At 47.0% G+C, this 17,157-nt stretch overlaps 1 protein-coding gene across 1 annotated transcript in view; it reads right to left on the bottom strand.

Moving 5' to 3' along the window:
- noa1 (nitric oxide associated 1) overlaps nucleotides 1-15,567 on the bottom strand; it is a 36,300-nt gene extending 20,733 nt beyond the window's left edge. Inside the window, exons 1-3 of the mRNA XM_085983047.1 lie at nucleotides 14,381-15,567; nucleotides 8,383-8,547; nucleotides 3,280-3,497 (exon numbers count right to left, since the gene is read on the bottom strand). Of these exons, the coding sequence (XP_085839173.1) occupies nucleotides 3,280-3,497; nucleotides 8,383-8,547; nucleotides 14,381-15,509 (1,512 nt within the window). The 5' untranslated portion in view covers nucleotides 15,510-15,567. The remainder of the gene's footprint in view (nucleotides 1-3,279; nucleotides 3,498-8,382; nucleotides 8,548-14,380) is intronic.
- Nucleotides 15,568-17,157: the final 1,590 nt, after the last annotated feature.

The following is a 17,157-nucleotide window of genomic DNA, read 5'->3' as shown; positions in this document are numbered from 1 at the left end:
CACGCTAATCTCTTATGCGGGACCTTATCGAAAGCCTTCTCAAAGTCCAAATACACCACATCCACTGGTTCTCCCTTATCTATTTTACCAGTTACATCCTCAAAAAATTCCAGTAGATTAGTCAAGCACGGTGGCATAGTGGTTAGCACTGTTGCCTCAGCGCCAGGGACCCGGGTTCGAATCCGGCCTCGGGTGACTGTCTGCGTGGAGTTTGCACATTCTCCCCATGTTTGCGTGGGTTTCCTCCGGGTGCTCCGGTTTCCTCCCACAGTCCAAAGATGTGCGGGTTAGGTTGATTGGCTATGATAAAATTGACCCTTAGTGTTAGGGGGATTAAATACGCGGGGATAGGGTGGGATATGTGTTGGTGTAGGGGTTTACGGGGATCGGGTGGGATGTGTGTCGGTGCAGGCTCGATGGGCCGAAATGGCCTCTATCTGCACTGTGGGGTATCTGTGATTTACCTTTTGTAAATCCATGTTGACTTTGTCCGATCCAGTCACTGCTTTCCAAGTGCTCTGCTATTACATCTTTTATAATGGACTCTAGCATTTTCCCCACTACTGATGTCAAGCTTACCGGTCTATAATTCCCCGCCTTTTCTCTACCACCTTTTTTGAATAGTGGGGTAACATTAGCTACCCGCCAATCCATGGGTACCGTTCCAGAGTCTGTTGAGTTCTGGAAGATGACCAGCAATGCATCTACTATTTCTAGGGCCACTTCCTTAAGTACCCTGGGATGTAGATTATCAGGCCCTGGGGATTTATCGGCCTTCAGTCCCATCAATTTTCCTAACACCATTTCCCTACAAATACTGATTTCTTTCAGTTCCACCCTTTCATCAGACCCTATGTTCCCCGGCATCTCTGGGAGGTTATTTGTGTCCTCCTTTGTGAAGACAGAACCAAAATATGTATTTAGTTGGTCTGCCATTTCTTTGTTCCCCATTATAAATTCCCCCAATTCTGACTGCAAGGGACCTTATTGAATGGCAGAGCAGGCTCGAGGGGCCGTAAGGCCTACTCCTGCTCCTAATTCTTATAAAGTTTAAGTCAACAATCTTACTAATGTACATGCATCTGAAGTTGCTGCTACCAACAGATCTTGGTGTTCAAATTTAGGATTTATCCATCAATGAGGATGCAGTGGTAATAACAGCCTTTTCTAAACTCCCAGGCCCACAAAATTCAAACAGGACAAACCAGCAAATAGGACAGAGTTATCTGGGCACTGAGGACTGTATAGCCAGGGTTCAAGGCCCTAAGCCCACAAGCTGCCCTCCCTCCCTAACCTCGGAAACTAGTAAATGCTTGAAATGGAACCTGAAAGAACAACTGCTTAGCACAGCCATTGACTCAAACCATTGCTTTTACAACAAGTTTTAGATGGCAGGACAAAATATTTTTGTTCACATAAGTAAAACTTTTGCAACTAACAGCGAATAAAATCTTCAATTGAATTTTGGATTTAATTTCTCCAAAATGAGCACATGATCTAGGCTGATAGTTCAGTGTTGTACTAAGGGAGTGCTGCATTGGCAAAGGTTTTGCCTTTCGGGTGAGATGTTAAAACAAAACCCTGTCTGCCTGTTCCGTTGGAAGCAAAAGATCCTAGGACACTATTTGAAGAGCCGGGAGTTCTCCGTGGCCTGGCCAATATTAATCTCTCAACCAACACCACCAAATCAGACTATGGCCATTTAAATCATCTGTTGTTAGTGGGATCTTGCTATGTGCAAAACCACTGCCACATTTAGTGACATTTCAGAAGTAATTCATTGGCTGTGAATCACTTTGGGGAGTCCCGAGGACATGAACAGAGCTATATAAATGCAAGTTATTTTCTTTCATAACCTCACCATTCTTAGTGATTAAACAAAGAAAAAGACACTGCATTTAGTCGAGCACGAAGAACATCTGTAAATGTACACGAACAATTTCTCCTCCATTGACAAGCTTTCTCCTTTATGGGCATTTCTTCTCTTTCCCGATTCATTTCCCTTCATCTCCCCAAGTGCCTCACACCACCCACGCTCGATGATCATTAACCACAATCTCTTAACCTGCTCCCAGGCTTCCATATGTCAGTTGCTAGGTGTATGCAGTCTCGGGTGACCATCTTTCGCCTGGCTATAGAGGACACTATGCTCAGTATCTCTCTGCAGTGGGACGGACATCTGATACAACATCTCGAGGAAGGCAAGGGGAAAGTGTAGGCTAAATAGAGCTAGACACTTTCCCTTGTTGTTTAGTAGGCCAAATATAACTGAAGTTTACATGTTCTGGGCACCTGAAACCCTTGTACAACAGCGTAACTTTTAGTTCCCCTTCACTTGCTTCCTAATTTCTGCTGCTGTTTCCTTGATGTGCTTGAGTAAAGCAGCTATGTTCTCACACTAGCAGAAATCAGGGTTTAATGAAATAAAGCAGTGCTATTCAAGCCCCTTTTGTGCACCACAACTAGGCTATCGCTATCAGTACCACAACTAAAAGTACAGAGTCCAGGTGAGGAGCCGATGTTCATTTTCTGCAGCAAGTCTATTGAGGTCTTATGCTGTATTTATATATTAATAAAGCATTGCCTGTGGCATCTACCCAGAATGATAACTGGTCTGAATTAAAGAAATCTACCACTGGTGGAAGCAAGGCCGTCCTGGATTCTGGCACCAGAACTGAAGGTTATACGTGGGCCATTAGTGTATCCCCAGCTACTGAAGGCAAATGGTACCGATATCCTTTCTATTGCTTCTTCCTATGAAGCATAGATATCTAGTTTACAGTGCAGTCTTTTGGGTAAAGGTGATGAATAAGTTTGCACTTGCATCTAGCTATAAATATCACGAACTTTTTTCTGCCTCTTTTACACCACAAATGATTCCCCAGTCAAAAGGTTGGTTAGGTAACTTATTTGCAAACTTCTACCAAGAACAGCTGTTAACATACAGGAGATGTGCCCTCTCCTTTTCCCTTTCCCCTGCAGCCTGACTATCTCCAGAGAAAGCAGAGTTGAAGTTATCCAAATTAAATTAAATTAAATAGGTCCCGAGAACTAATTATCTACTATATCAGTATTAAAAGATGGGGCTGCCAGACATTACTCATCTTTTCTTGTTTAAGTGTTTTATGCAGAGTTTAAAACAAATAGAAGGTTTAGCACTTTTGCATGACAACTGGTAATTAATAGTTGGAGCACAAATACAAAATGGTAGCATAACAGCAAGTCAATCCTCAATTCATAACCCACACTGAGCCATGACCATAGTTCTACTTCACTTACACAGTCCTGCTTTAAGATGCCGGGTGTGTCGTAAAACCAGTGAGCATCTTTCAGTTCATTATACGTGAATTCCACCACCTCGTTGGAGTTTGAGACATTTTCTTGATTACCATCTTCAAGTTCTGCACTCAGGGCGAGTTCATCTGGATCCCATTTAATTATCCCTTTGTTTCGCTGTCCACTCACTTGAGAATTACGAAATGTTCTGCCAACTCTACCTAAACACCAGGGAAACAATTTGATAACCAAGGATAAAAAGCAAACAACTACAAATGCTGGCAAACTGAAACAAACACAGTAAATGCTGAAAACACAGCAAGTCAGTCAGCACTTGTGGAGAGGAGATCAATGATCTTTCAGGCATACATCAGCACTAAAAAAAAGTGAAATATGAACAAACATTTTAATAGAATTAGAACAAGTGGGAAGACTCCATAGAGGAAGGATGGGTGGAATGACCAGTGACCTGCTTGAAAGGAAAGCAGCAGATTGATGTAAAGATCTCAGTTACTAACAAATGGATAGAAGCATTAAAGAAATTAAAGACATCGAAGAATCAAAGAATCTGCGAGTAGCTAAGGAAAGCAATGAGAGGCATCCCAAGGAAGACACGAGAAGATGGCAGACTATGAAAGCCTGTAGCTCAAATCTGAGAAGAAACTCCACCCAAGTGTCAATTCCTCTCCGGAATAAAAAAAATATAAAAAAGGACACAGGAAAAGAAGAGGGCAATGAAATTAGAGTAGATAATACCAGCTGAAGAACAAGCACTGGCACAGTCGTGATGGGCTGAATGGTCTCACCTGTGCCACAATGCTTTTCAATGATTCCACGATAAAGCAAAGCGAGTAAAATTCTGCTTTAGCAAATTCAATTCTCCAATAATTACAAAATAACATGGCTGACAAATAAGATCAAAACCAAAATGATTAAAACTATTATAGTCTAAAGCCAAGATTAAATTAGAGAGCGAGCATTGTAAAGAAACCCCCATAGCATGATCATAAACACCTCACTACAAGGCTGCCAAACCAGGACTATTAATACTGAACAAAATTACTTAAGAAATATTTCTATTGCTTTGTTAACATTAAGATTCAGAACATTTAGAGACACCATATATACTTCAACAAGTTATATCATTGCAGGTTTTTGAAGTTGGAGGCTTATTCTAGTTAGCACCTAATTCTGAAGGAAAGATCAATGGCACCTTTGTGCTTGCAAACTGTTGAAAATGTAACCTGTCAGCTTTGAATTATTCCTTCTAACAAGATTTAAAACTGTATTAGGAGAGTCTTGCTTTCTAATTATTATTTTTAAAATGCAGGTCGACTCTTAACTGCCCTCTGAAATGGCCTAACAAGTCTCTCAGTTGTAATTAACCGCTATGAAATATAAAGAATGAAACCGGATGGATCACCCGGCATTGACCTCGGAACCGGCTATGGACACGGCAACGGCACACCCAGCCCAGTCAACCCGGCAAAGTCCTCCTCGCCAACATCTGGGGACTTGTGCCAAAATTGAGAGAGCTGTCCCACAGACTAGTCAAACAACAGCCTGACATAGTCATACTCACGGAATCATACCTTTCAGATAATGTCCTAAACTCCTCCATCACCATCCCTGGGTATGTCCTGTCCCACTGACAGGACAGACCCACCAGGGGTGGCAGCACAGTGGTATACAGTCAGGAAGGAGTGGCCCTAGGAGGCCTCAACATTGACTCCGGACCCCATGAAGTCTCATGGCTTTAGGTCAAGCATGGGCAAGGAAACCTCCTGCTGATTACCACCTACCGCCCTCCCTCAGCTGATGAATCAGTACTCCTCCATGTTGAACACCACCTGGAAGAAGCACTGAGAGTAGCAAGGGAACAGAATGTACTCTGGGTGGGGAACCTCAATGTCCATCACCAAGAGTGGCTCGGTAGCACCACTACTGACCGAGCTGGCCAAGTCCTGAAGGACATAACTGCCGGTCTGGGCCTGTGACAGGTGGTGAGAGAACCATCACGAGGGAAAAACCTACTTGACCTCGTCCTCACCAATCTACCTGTTGCAGATGCATCTGTCCATGACAGCATTGGCAGCAGTGATCACTGCACAGTCATTGTGGAGACGAACTCCCGTCTTCACACTGAGAACACCCTCCATCGTGTTGTGTGGCACTACCACCATGCTAAATGGGATAGATTCAGAACAGATCTAACAGCTCAAAACTGGGCATCCATGAGGCGCTGTGGACCATCAGCAGCAGCAGAATTGTATTCCACCACAATCTGTAACCTCATGGCCCGGCATATCCCTCACTCTGTCATTACCACCAAGCCAGGGGACCAACCCTGGTTCAATAAGGAGTGCAGAAGAGCATGCCAGGAGCAGCACCAGGCATACCTAAAAATGAAGTGCCAACCTGGGGAAGCTATCCCACAATCAACAGATCAGATCAAAGCACTGCAGTCCTGCCACATCCAGTCGTGAATGGTGGTGGACCATTAAACAACTAATGGGAGGAGGAGGCTCCATGAATGTCCCCATCCTCAATGATGGTGGAGCTCAGCGCGTGACTACAAAAGACAAGGCTGAAGTGTTTGCAACCATTTTCAGCCAGAAGTGCCGAGTGGATGATCCATATCGGCCTACTCCCGAGGTCCCCACCATCACAGAAGCCCGTCTTCAGCCAATTCAATTCACTCCACGTGGTTTCAAGGAACGGCTGAGCGCACTGGATACAGCAAAGGCTATGGGCCCCCACAACATCCTGGCGATCGTGCTGAAGACTTGTGCTCCAGAACTAGCCAAGCTGTTCCAGTACAGCTACAACACTAGCATCTATCCGATAATGTGGAAAACTTTCTACTCTCGATCATCAGCAAAGTGATAGAAGGTGTCATCGACAGTGCTATCAAGCGGCACTTACTCACCAATAACATGCTCTCTGATGCCCAGTTTAGTTCCGCCAAGACCACTCAGCTCCCGACCTCATTACAGCCTTGGTACAAACATGGACAAAGGAGCTGAATTCCAAAAGGTGAGGTGAGAGTGACTGCCCTTGACATCAAGGCAGCATTTGACCAAATGTGGCATCAAGGAGCCCAAGTAAATCTGAAGTCAATGGGAATCAGGGGGAAAACACTCCACTGGCTGGAGTCATACCTAGCACAAAGGAAGATGGTTGTGGTGGTTGAAGGTCAATCATCGCAGCCCCAGGACATCGCTGCAGGAGTTCCTCAGTGCAGTGTCCTAGGCCCAACCATCTTCAGCTGCTTCATCAATGACCTTCCCTGCAACATAAGGTCAGAAATGGGGATGTTCGCTGATGACTGTACAGTGTTCAGCGCCATTCACAACTCCTCAGATAATGAAGCAGTCCATGCCCGCATGCAACAAGACCTGGACGACGTTCAGGCTTGGGCAGATAAGTGCAAGTAACATTTGCGCCACAGAAGTGCCAGGCAATGACTATCTCCAACAAGCGAGAGTCTAACCACCTCCCCTTGACATTCAACGGCATTACCATCGCCGAATCCCCCACCATCAACATCCTGGGGGTTACCATTGACCAGAAACTTAACTGGACCAGCCGCATAAATACTGTGGCAACAAGAGCAGGTCAGAGGCTAGGTATTCTGTGGCGAGTGTCTCACCTCCTGACTCCCCAAAGCCTTTCCACCATCTACAAGGCACAAGTAAGGAGTGTGATGAAATACTCTCCACTTGCCTGGATGAGTGCAGCTCCAACAACACTCAAGAAGCTCAACACCATCCAGGACAAAGCAGCTCGTTTGATTGGCACCTCATCCACCACCTTAAACATTCACTCCCTCCACCACCAGCGTACCATGGCTGCAGTGTGTACCATCTACAAGATGCACTGCAGCAACTCACCAAGGCTTCTTCGGCAGCACCTCCCAAACCTGCAACTTCTTTCACCTAGAAGGACAAGGGCAGCAGGTGCATGGGAACACCACCACCTCCAAGTCACACAGTGGAGCAAGCTTCAAGACCGAAGCTGACATGAATCCGGATCCAGAAATGGCTAGACCAAGGAGCACGTGGGAACATGGTAAGTACAGTGCTGGGTGGGCCTTAAACAGCAGAGGAAGAACGAAGGTGTAGCAGATTATTCTGGCCCAATTTAAAGAAAGAAAAGTACTAGCATTTATAAACCACCTTTCACATCCTCGGGAACATCCCAAATAGCTTCACAGTTGATTAATTACTTTTAAATTGTAGTCTCTGTTATTACATGGGCAAATGCAACAACAAAGTCCAGTAGAACTCATCTAGTTTGGATTATGGTTGAATTCTTCTTTGAAAATGATGCAATGATTTCTAACTGTACAATTAAAAGTTCTATATTTCTGTTGGGACATCACACTATGTGTGTGTGTAGGGTCCTTCTGACTGGTTTAATCTCAGTTAAGCATGCTGATTTGCTCAAATATCCAATTCTAATCAGCTAGCAAGTGGTGCAAATCAAGCAAAGTGACAGATGCTACCAGTTCACAGACAGAATCACAGAATCTACAGTGCAGATAGAGGCCATTTCGGCCCATCGAGCCTGCACCGACACATATCCCACCCTATCCCCGTAACCCCACGTATTTAATCCCCTAACACTAAGGGTCAATTTATCATAGCCAAATCAACCTAACCTGCACATCTTTGGACTGTGGGAGGAAACCGGAGCACCCGGAGGAAACCCACGCAGACACAGGGAGGATGTGCAAACTCCACACAGACAGTTGCCCGAGGCCAGATTTGAACCCGGGTCCCTGGTGCTGTGAGGCAACAGTGCTAACCACTATGCCACCGTGCCCCCCTATCTACTACCTTTTGCTTCTTCCTCTATTCCTCACTCAAACTACCATTAGAGATTTCATTTGCATATGGCACTACAATGAAAAGATTCAGCACACTTGATCAGGAGTGTTTCAATTTAAGGATCCAAATCCATGTCTTTCTCAATCGATGGCTGGTGAGGGTTAGCACAACCATTTACTGGGAAATATTTGTTTATAACCACAACACTCCTGATGAAACAACCAGTTTGCCTTTTTGATACATTTGATCAATCTGTCAGCAATAAAATCCTTACCAATCAAGTAGCCTTGTTTCTTCAGTCGATGAAGATGCGTCAACTCTTCTTCGCTAAGGTCAGTTTCCGTCTGTGACTTATCAGCTTTCAGTCTCTCTAACCTCCGAAACATTCTGTTCGGTGTGGGATTTATAACTGGAAACTTGAGGAGGTTTAACGTAGTTCCTATCAAACAAAAACAAAATTATATACAATCCAAAAATGTACCCCACCGAACAAAAGTATTTGCATTTATACAACAATGCATCTCTCTGAAACATGGCAGAGCACTTCACAAACTACTACAAAATCCAGTCACTCATACCTAGGCGAATGCACCAGCCATTCTGTGCACAAAATCTAACTTACATATACCATTGCTCACGTATAGAAAGGCATCTTGGGCACTTTACAGGACTAAGGAATAAAACAGATGGGAAAGCAGTAAAATTGGTGGGGTGTGGGGAGTTGAAGACACATTACAAGAGAAAGGTTTTTAGAAGGCTTTTCAAAGCAGGAAGGGAATTAGCAAAGCAGACAAATTTAGGGAACAACTTGCAGCTGGCAGGGTGTAGTCAGGATGGTAGAGCTATGTCAGAGGAGCAGGTGGTGTGTACAGGGACATACAGCTGGAGGAGCTAACTGAAGTTAAGGTGGGGTGAAATGTGTAGCTTTTCATCAGGCAAAAGGAGCCAGTGGAGCTTGGCAAGGACAGGAGTGAGGGACATGATGCAGGCGAGAATGTGGGTCATGCAGTTCTGGATGACTTGTAATCCGCAGAGATTGGAGGTGGGAAGGTGATTAAAGGAGGGGGTAGAAGAAACTATATGGCATGTAAGATACAGTGGGAGCTGGAGGATTCCTACTTCTCATGCTAGACAGAAATAGGTCTCCTCCAAGGGGCAGGAGTGGGAGAGAAAGAAAGAAAACATCCAGTTTCAAATTAGGCTGAATCTTCCACCTTGAAGATTCCATCAGCTCGCATCTTCTTGGGGAAGAATCAAGTCTACACTGGAGAATGCCGACTCAAATCTCTGAACAGTCAATAGGATCACAAAGCTCTGTGGAAGCATGTCATGTTTGTGCAAACCTGCCCAGGAAGTTAATTCACCAGGGCGTAATCCAAATCCAAGACACTGCCTTGAATCAGTTGGATTTTCCTTTCCTCCAGATGCAAAATGCATCAAGCAACATAACAAAAGACTTTTTGTCAGCTTCTCAGCCTAGAACTGTTTTTTAATGAAAACCTTTAAATCAGTGACCTAGCCATTTACTAGAGTCTATAAATAAGGATAGACTGAACACCGTGAACATTTTCAGCTGATCATGGACTTGTAAAGGGTAGGTCAAGCCTAATGAACCGGATCGAATTTTTTGAAGAGGTGACTAAAGTAATGGACAGGGGAACATCTATGGATGTTATTTATATGGACTTTCAGAAGGCATTTGATAAAGTCCCTCATAAGAGACTGTTAGCTAAAGTTGAAGTTCATGCAATTGAGAGCAAATTATTGACCTGGTTAGGAAATTGGTTGAGCGGCAGGAGACAGAGAGTAGTGATAATGGGCAGTGCTCAAATTGGCAGGATGTGACTAGTGGTGTCCCATGGGGAATCTGTGTTGGGGCCTCAACTATTCACTATACTTATTAATGACTTAGATGATGGGATAGAGAGCCACATATTCAAGTTTGCCGATGACAAAGATAGGCGGGATTGTAAGCAGCGTAGATGGAAGCATAAAATCACAAAGATATTAATAGATTAAGTGAATGGGCAATACTGTGGCAAATGGACTTCAATGAGGGCAAATGTGAGTCATCCACTTTGGATCAATAAAGGATAGATCAGAGTATTTTCTTAAATGGTGAAAAGCTCGAAACAGTGGCGTTCTAAAGAGACAGGGGTCTATGCACATAGATCGTTAAAATATCATAAACAGATACAGAAAATAACCAAAAAGGCTAATGGAATAATACCTGGACTCCAAAGGTTAAACTGCAGAGATATTACACAAAATAGGGTTATATTCCCTGGAATTTAGATTAAGACCTTTCAGGAGTGAAGTTAGGAAACACTTCTACACGCAAAAGGGTGGTAGAAGTTTGGAACTCTCTTCCGCAAACGGCAGTTGATGCTGGGTCAGTTGTTAATTTTAAATGGGAGATTGATAGATTTTTATTAACCAAAGGTATTAAGGGATATGGGGCAATAGTGGGTAAATGGAGTAAGGTCACAGGTCAGCCATGATCTTATTTAATGACAGAACAAGCTCGAGAGGCTAAATGGCCTACTCCTGTTCCTAAGACATAAGCCTTCAAAATAACGAGTCAGCACCTAACCTAATGTGAACTCGAATTGGTCGCAGGATGATAAACAAGTGCCGCGAGAGACAGGTCATTGCAGCTCGATGTGTTGTGCACCAATTTCCCAACATAATGTAAATTCCCAAACAATGCTGCGCCATCAGCTTGAAAATTATTCACTAATCTCACCTCCTTCCAAAAGGGAATGAGTTATACAAGAAAAAACTAGGTGTGAATTACTCCCTAGAATTATCTGTGTATGGTCAACACTGGCCATTCCCATATCCAGCTAGTGGTATAAAACTGGAGAAAACGTTTAGTACCTATGAGGTTTGTTAAACCTTGAAGTATTCGCTCATATCTGTATTAATAGGGCATTTTAACCCTAGCTATTATTGGGCATTCCAGAGGATACACATCCTTTGATGGATCAGGATGTTCCAGTATCCTGGTAGCATATTGAAATTTTCTCAGCTAAGTTTCTACACTGAAATTACACTATATACAGGAAACTCTCTTTTAACCGGCACCTAAATATCCAGAAATCTCTCTTAACCGGCAAAATTCAGGAGTAGGTTCAGGTAAGTTTTATTATATATTAGTGGCCGTGTAACCGGGGTTCCTGCACCTGTGGCCGTGTAACCGGGGTGCCTGCACCCGTGGCCGTGTAACCGGGGTGCCTGCACCCGTGGCCGTGTAACCGGGGTGCCTGCACCTGTGGCCATGTAACCGGGGTGCCTGCACCTGTGGCCGTGTAACCGGGGTGCCTGCACCTGTGGCCGTGTAACCGGGGTTCCTGGATCTGTGGCCGTGTAACCGGGGTTCCTGGATCTGTGGCCGTGTAACCGGGGTTCCTGGATCTGTGGCTGTGTAACTTGGGTTCCTGCACCTGTGGCCATGTAACCGGGGTGCCTGCACCTGTGGCCGTGCAACAGGGACTCCTGGATCTGTGGCCATGTAACCGGGACTCCTGCACAAGTATTGTGTAACCGGGGCTCCTGCACCTGTGGCCGTGCAACAGGGACTCCTGGATCTGTGGCCGTGTAACCGGGGTTCCTGCACCTGTGGCCGTGTAACCGGGGTTCCTGCACCTGTGGCCGTGTAACCGGGGTTCCTGCACCTGTGGCCGTGTAACCGGGGTTCCTGCACCTGTGGCCGTGCAACAGGGACTCCTGGATCTGTGGCCGTGTAACCGGAGTTCCTGCACAAGTGTTGTGTAACCGGGGTTCCTGCACCTGTGGCCGTGCAACAGGGACTCCTGGATCTGTGGCCGTGTAACCAGGACTCCTGCACAAGTGTTGTGTAACCGGGGCTCTCGTACCTTGCTAAGTATACCTCTCCGTAATTCGGACTTTTTGATCAACCGGCACCGCGCCGGTCCCGGATAAAAAAAAAAGAGCTTCCTGCACATAAGGACAATGCAGCGATGTCTGTAGGAATACTTTGGTTATGGGGTACAGTTCAATTAGCCTATGGTTATTGTCTTCAAAAGCCAGTTATTTTCCAAATAGAAGGATGGTCTTCAAACTGGAGTAACTAAAAATAAGTGTTCAACCGTAGATCTTGATTCAGGAAGCAATTTTACAACTTGTGGATTTATCACAGAACACTGAATCAATTCAATTCTTTCAACTTCTAATCCTCAGTGCAATGGTTCATTCCCGACATCTTGATCTCAATGTCTTAATATGGAGAAATTAAAATCTCATTTCAATTCTTCAAAGACTGTTTCGTTATGCAGTCCAGGCAACATGTAGCCACCTAGCACCTGCCCTTAGTCCTTCTCCATCTACTGATGTTCCAAGGAACGCCTATATCTCCTCAATTGTTAAAGATGCCATCCAAGTAGCTTTGTTTCCTCTGCCCTCAACAACCCTTAAAACCCAAATCCAATGTAGACTAGCAGGGTAGCTTTTCTGATTTATTCACACTCCTGGATAGGATACAAAAAAAAGCTTGTCCACTGCTCTCTCCTTTCATCTTGATCTCGCCATTATAATCTTGCCTTTATTTTATTAATGACTATGATCAGCACTCTTCTGAACTATCCTCGTTACTCCCGAGCTCCAAATGCATCATCCTACTTGTTCTTCCTCAAGACGCAATCACGGTCAACTTATTTTTTCCCAGGACCTCAAAACTGTCCTTTCTTTGCTACTACTCTTCAGGTTCTCAAAACCTAAAGGTGACATCATCTAATCACTATTTACAATTGAGGTTCGAGTGTCAAAATAGGCAGATTTCAGCACTTTATGTAAAAACGGTGTCAGCCAGTTCAAGGAATCCCATTGTTTATGTGACGGTGATGGCCAATACATGTAACTGGCTGGACTGATCAGTGCATTCAATGGGAAATGTCTGTCGTGCAGGGATTTGTATTGTTCAGAAATGCCTCTGTTCAAAATCATGTTAAAAAAAATTGTTTCGTGAATGAAACAGCTAAATTGAAATGTCAACATGTGCAGATTGTGGAGGTGATAACTCTATTCGATCTGAATGCTGAGACATTAGTCAAATTCATTACAAATGTGAAACTTGTGGGAGATGGAGTTTAATGACCAGTTAATGTTTCAGTGATACTAGTCCTCAGGGCATCACAAAGCCAAAGTACCTTTGAAGTGTAGTCATAGTTGTAACGTAGGAAGCGCAGCTGCCAATTTGCATACAGCAAGGTCCCACAAACAGCAATGAGATCATCAGTTTTAGATGTTGGTTAAGGGATAAATATTGGCCAGGACACCCCTGCACGCCTTCGAAATGGTGTCATGGGATCTTTTACATCCATCTCAGAGGGCAGGCGGTCCCAGTTTAACCTCTCATCTGGCACTTACCAGGCTGGATTATGTGCTCAAATCTCAGTGGTGGCATCAACCCACAAATTTTTGACTTAGAGACTGGAGTGTTATCGCGGGAGTGTTACCAGAGACTCGAGCACAAAAATCTATGCTGATACTCCAGTGTAGTACTGCGGGAACACTGCACCGTCGGAGGAGCTGTCTTTCAGATGAGACTTAAACTGAGGCCCCGTCTGCACTCAGGTGGATGTAAAAGGCCCCATGGCACATAAAAATGTCAGGTCTGGACAGACTAGATGCAGGAAGGATGTTTCGGATGGCCGGGGAGTCCAGAACCAGGGGTCATAGTCTAAGGATAAGGGGTAAGCCATTTAGGACTGAAATGAGGAGGAATTTCTTCACCCAGAGAGTGGTGAACCTGTGGGATTCTCTGCCACAGAGGGTGGTGGAGGCCAGTTCATTAAATATATAAGAGTTGGATATATTTCTTGAGGCTAAAGGGATCAAGGGATATGGGGAGAAGGCAGGGACAGGGTACTGAATTTGGATGATCAGCCATGATCTCATTGAATGGCGGAGCAGGCTCGAAGGGCCGAATGGCCTACTTCTGCTCCTATCTTCTATGTTTCTATTTCGAAGAAGAGCAGGGGAGTTATTTCTGGTGTCCTGGCCAATATTTATCCCTCAAATCAACATCACTAACAGATTATCTGGTCATCATCACATTGCTGTTTGTGGGAGCTTGCTGTGTGTAAATTAGCTGTCGGGTTTCCTGCATTACAACAGTGACTACACTTCAAAAAGTACTTCATTGGCTGTAAAGTGCTTTGGGACATCCGGTGTTGACGAAAGGCGCTATATAAATGCAAGTCTTTCGTTTCTAAGTCAGGGCCCAAACAGTGAGCATCCAGAGCACTCACCTGGCCACCGGGAAATTGTCGCTCTCTGGATGACATCGGGGGCTTTGGATTTGCAGTAATCGGACTCCAGGAGGGTGTTGAAAAGGGTGGACTTGCCCACGTTGGTGCTGCCGACCAGGTACACGTTCCCTTTGTAGCCCCAGGAGCTCTGGAGCCGGGAGACCAGCTCCTCGATGCCGTAGCCGGTCTTGGCGCTGATCAGGTGCACCACCCCTCGGCCCCGGTGCTCGGCGCAGATGCCGGCCCGGCCGCAGTGCTCCAGCACCCGCTGTCGGATCCGCTGGAGGTAGTGGCGGCAGTCGGCGGGGACCAGGTCGGCCTTGTTGGCCAGCACCAGGACGGGGTTGCGCTCGCCCACCAGCCGCCGCAGCCCGGGGATGAGGCCGCCGCTCAGATCCAGCAGGTCCAGCATGTAGAGTACCAGCGCCTTCTCCCGGGCGACGCGGCCCACCAGGCGCTGGTACTCGCCCAGAGGCACCTGCACCTCCAGGGCCTTCTGGTGGTGGAGCAGCAGGAAGCAGCGCTGGCACACCGAGCGCCCCAGGGCCCCGGCCTCCAACAGCTGCTTGTACTTCTCGCTCGGCATGTAGCCGGCCAGCGCCGGCTCGGCGCAGTGCAGGAGGGCCCCGCAGCCCGAGCAGGGGCAGCTGCTGGCCGGCAGCAGGGGGTCGGCGGTGCCGTACACCCGGTGCTGGCCAGCCGGGGCCCGCCGCTTCCTCCTGGACGGGAGCTCGGGCGCCCGGAAGCCCGGGTCGCTCACCAGCGGCTCGGCTCCGGGTGCCGGGGTGAGCGCTTCCAGGGCCAACAGCTGGCGGCGCAGAGCCCCGTGCCAGGCCGAGGCCTTGGCCTCGCCCGCTACCACCGCCTCCTCTCTGGTTGGTGCCATCTCGCCGCTTAGTGCCCGCTCCTCCTCCTCCTCCGCCTCGAGTCCGGCTGTGTATTCCACAAACACCATCTCCTCCGGCCTCTCGGGCTCCACCGCCGCGTATTCCCGGGCCGCTCGCCGCCCAGGCGTCAGGCCCGAACACGGCCGCCGCCGCGAGGCTGCCAGTCCGCCCGCGCGCATAGCGCGCCGCAGAAAGCAACCGACAGCGGCTCGCGCCATTCCCCGCCCGGGGACCAACAGCATGGCGGCCGACCTTCTTCCCGCCCGGGGACCAACAACATGGCGGCCGACCTTCTTCACCCCGGCACCGCCCCTCTACGCATGCGCGCTTCCCCCATCGCTATTGACAGATTTGCCAAGGCAGTCGATTGGCTGAAATAACAACAGAAAATGCTGGAAAAAGTCAGCAGGCCAGCCAACATCCCGTGGAGAGAAATTAGAGTCAACGTTTCGGGTGAAAACCCTTTATCAAGACTAAAGAGGCACAGGGAATGAAATAGATTAAGAGGCCGGGCTGGGAGAGAACAAAAGAGAAGAGACATTAAGAGGTATTCAAAACGAGACGAGATGGTGATAGGACTAGTGGAGACAAAAGACAGCTCTAGATTAGGTGTGAAATGCGCTGGCAGAATGGGAGACAGCTGCCATGTGGGAGAGAGAAAAAAAAAAGGAAAGCGGGGGGGGGGGGGAGGCCAAAACAAAGGTGTGGATAAAAAATATAAGTAAAAATGTAATAGGGGTCGAGGTTATGATCTGAAATTGTTGAACTCTATATTGAGTCCGGAAGGCTGTAAAGTGCCTAATCGGAAGATGAGGTGCTGTTCCTCGAGTTTACGGTGAGCTTCCATGGAACAATGCAAGAGGCCGAGGACGGTGAGGTCCGAGTGGGAATGGGGCGGTGAATTAAAATGACAGGCGATCAGAAGCTTGGGGTCAACTTTACAGACTGAATGGAGGTGTTCCGCAAAGCGGTCATCCAATCTGCGTTTGGTCTCCCCAATGTAGAGGAGACCACATCATGAGCAGCGAATACAGTATACTAGATTGCAAGAAGTACAAGTAAATCGCTGTTTCACCTGGAAGGGGTGTTTGGGACCCTGGACAGTGGGAAGGGGGGAGGTTTTAGGGCAGGTGTTACATCTCCTGCGCTTGCACGGGAAGGTGCCAGGGGAAGGGGTGCTGGGGGTGATAGAGGAGTGGACTAGGGTGTCTCGGAGGGAGCGGTCCCTACGGAATGCTGAGAGGGGAGGGGAAGATGCGTTTGCTGGTGGGATCACTTTGGAGATGGTGGAAATGGCGGAGGATGATCTGTTGAATGTGGAGGCTGGTGGGGTGAAAGGTGAGGACAAGGGGAACCCTATTGTGGTTCTGGGAGGGAGGGGCAGGGGTGAGGGCAGAAGTGCGGGAGATAGAATGGACACGGTCGAGGGCCGTGCCAACCACGGTAGAGGGGAATCCTCGGTTGAGGAAAAAGGAAGACATGTCGGAAGCACTGGCGTGGAAGGTGGCATCCTCGGAGCAGATGTGGCGGAGACGGAGAAACTGGGAGAATGGAATAGAGTCCTTATAGGAGGCAGGGTGGGAGGAAGTGTAGTCCAGGTAGCTGTGGGAGTCAGTGGGCTTGTAGTGAATGTTGGTCAATAACCTATCCCCAGCGATGGAGACGGAGAAGTCGAGGAAGGGAAGGGAAGAGTCAGAGATGGACTATGTGAAGGTGAGGGAAGGGTGGAAATTGGAGGCAAAGTGAATGAAATTGTTTAGTTCAGGGTGAGAGCAGGAAACGGCACCGATACAGTCATCAATGTATCGGAAAAAGAGGTGAGGGAGGGGACCCAAGTAGGACTGGAACAAAGAGTGTTCTACATAGCTCACGAAAAGGCAGGCATAGCTA

This window comes from Somniosus microcephalus, chromosome 1 (genome assembly GCF_052327205.1).
Source record: "Somniosus microcephalus isolate GS21.2 chromosome 1, FLI_Smic_1.0, whole genome shotgun sequence".
Lineage (NCBI taxonomy): Eukaryota > Metazoa > Chordata > Chondrichthyes > Squaliformes > Somniosidae > Somniosus > Somniosus microcephalus.
This window is presented reverse-complemented; position numbering and strand designations above follow the sequence as displayed.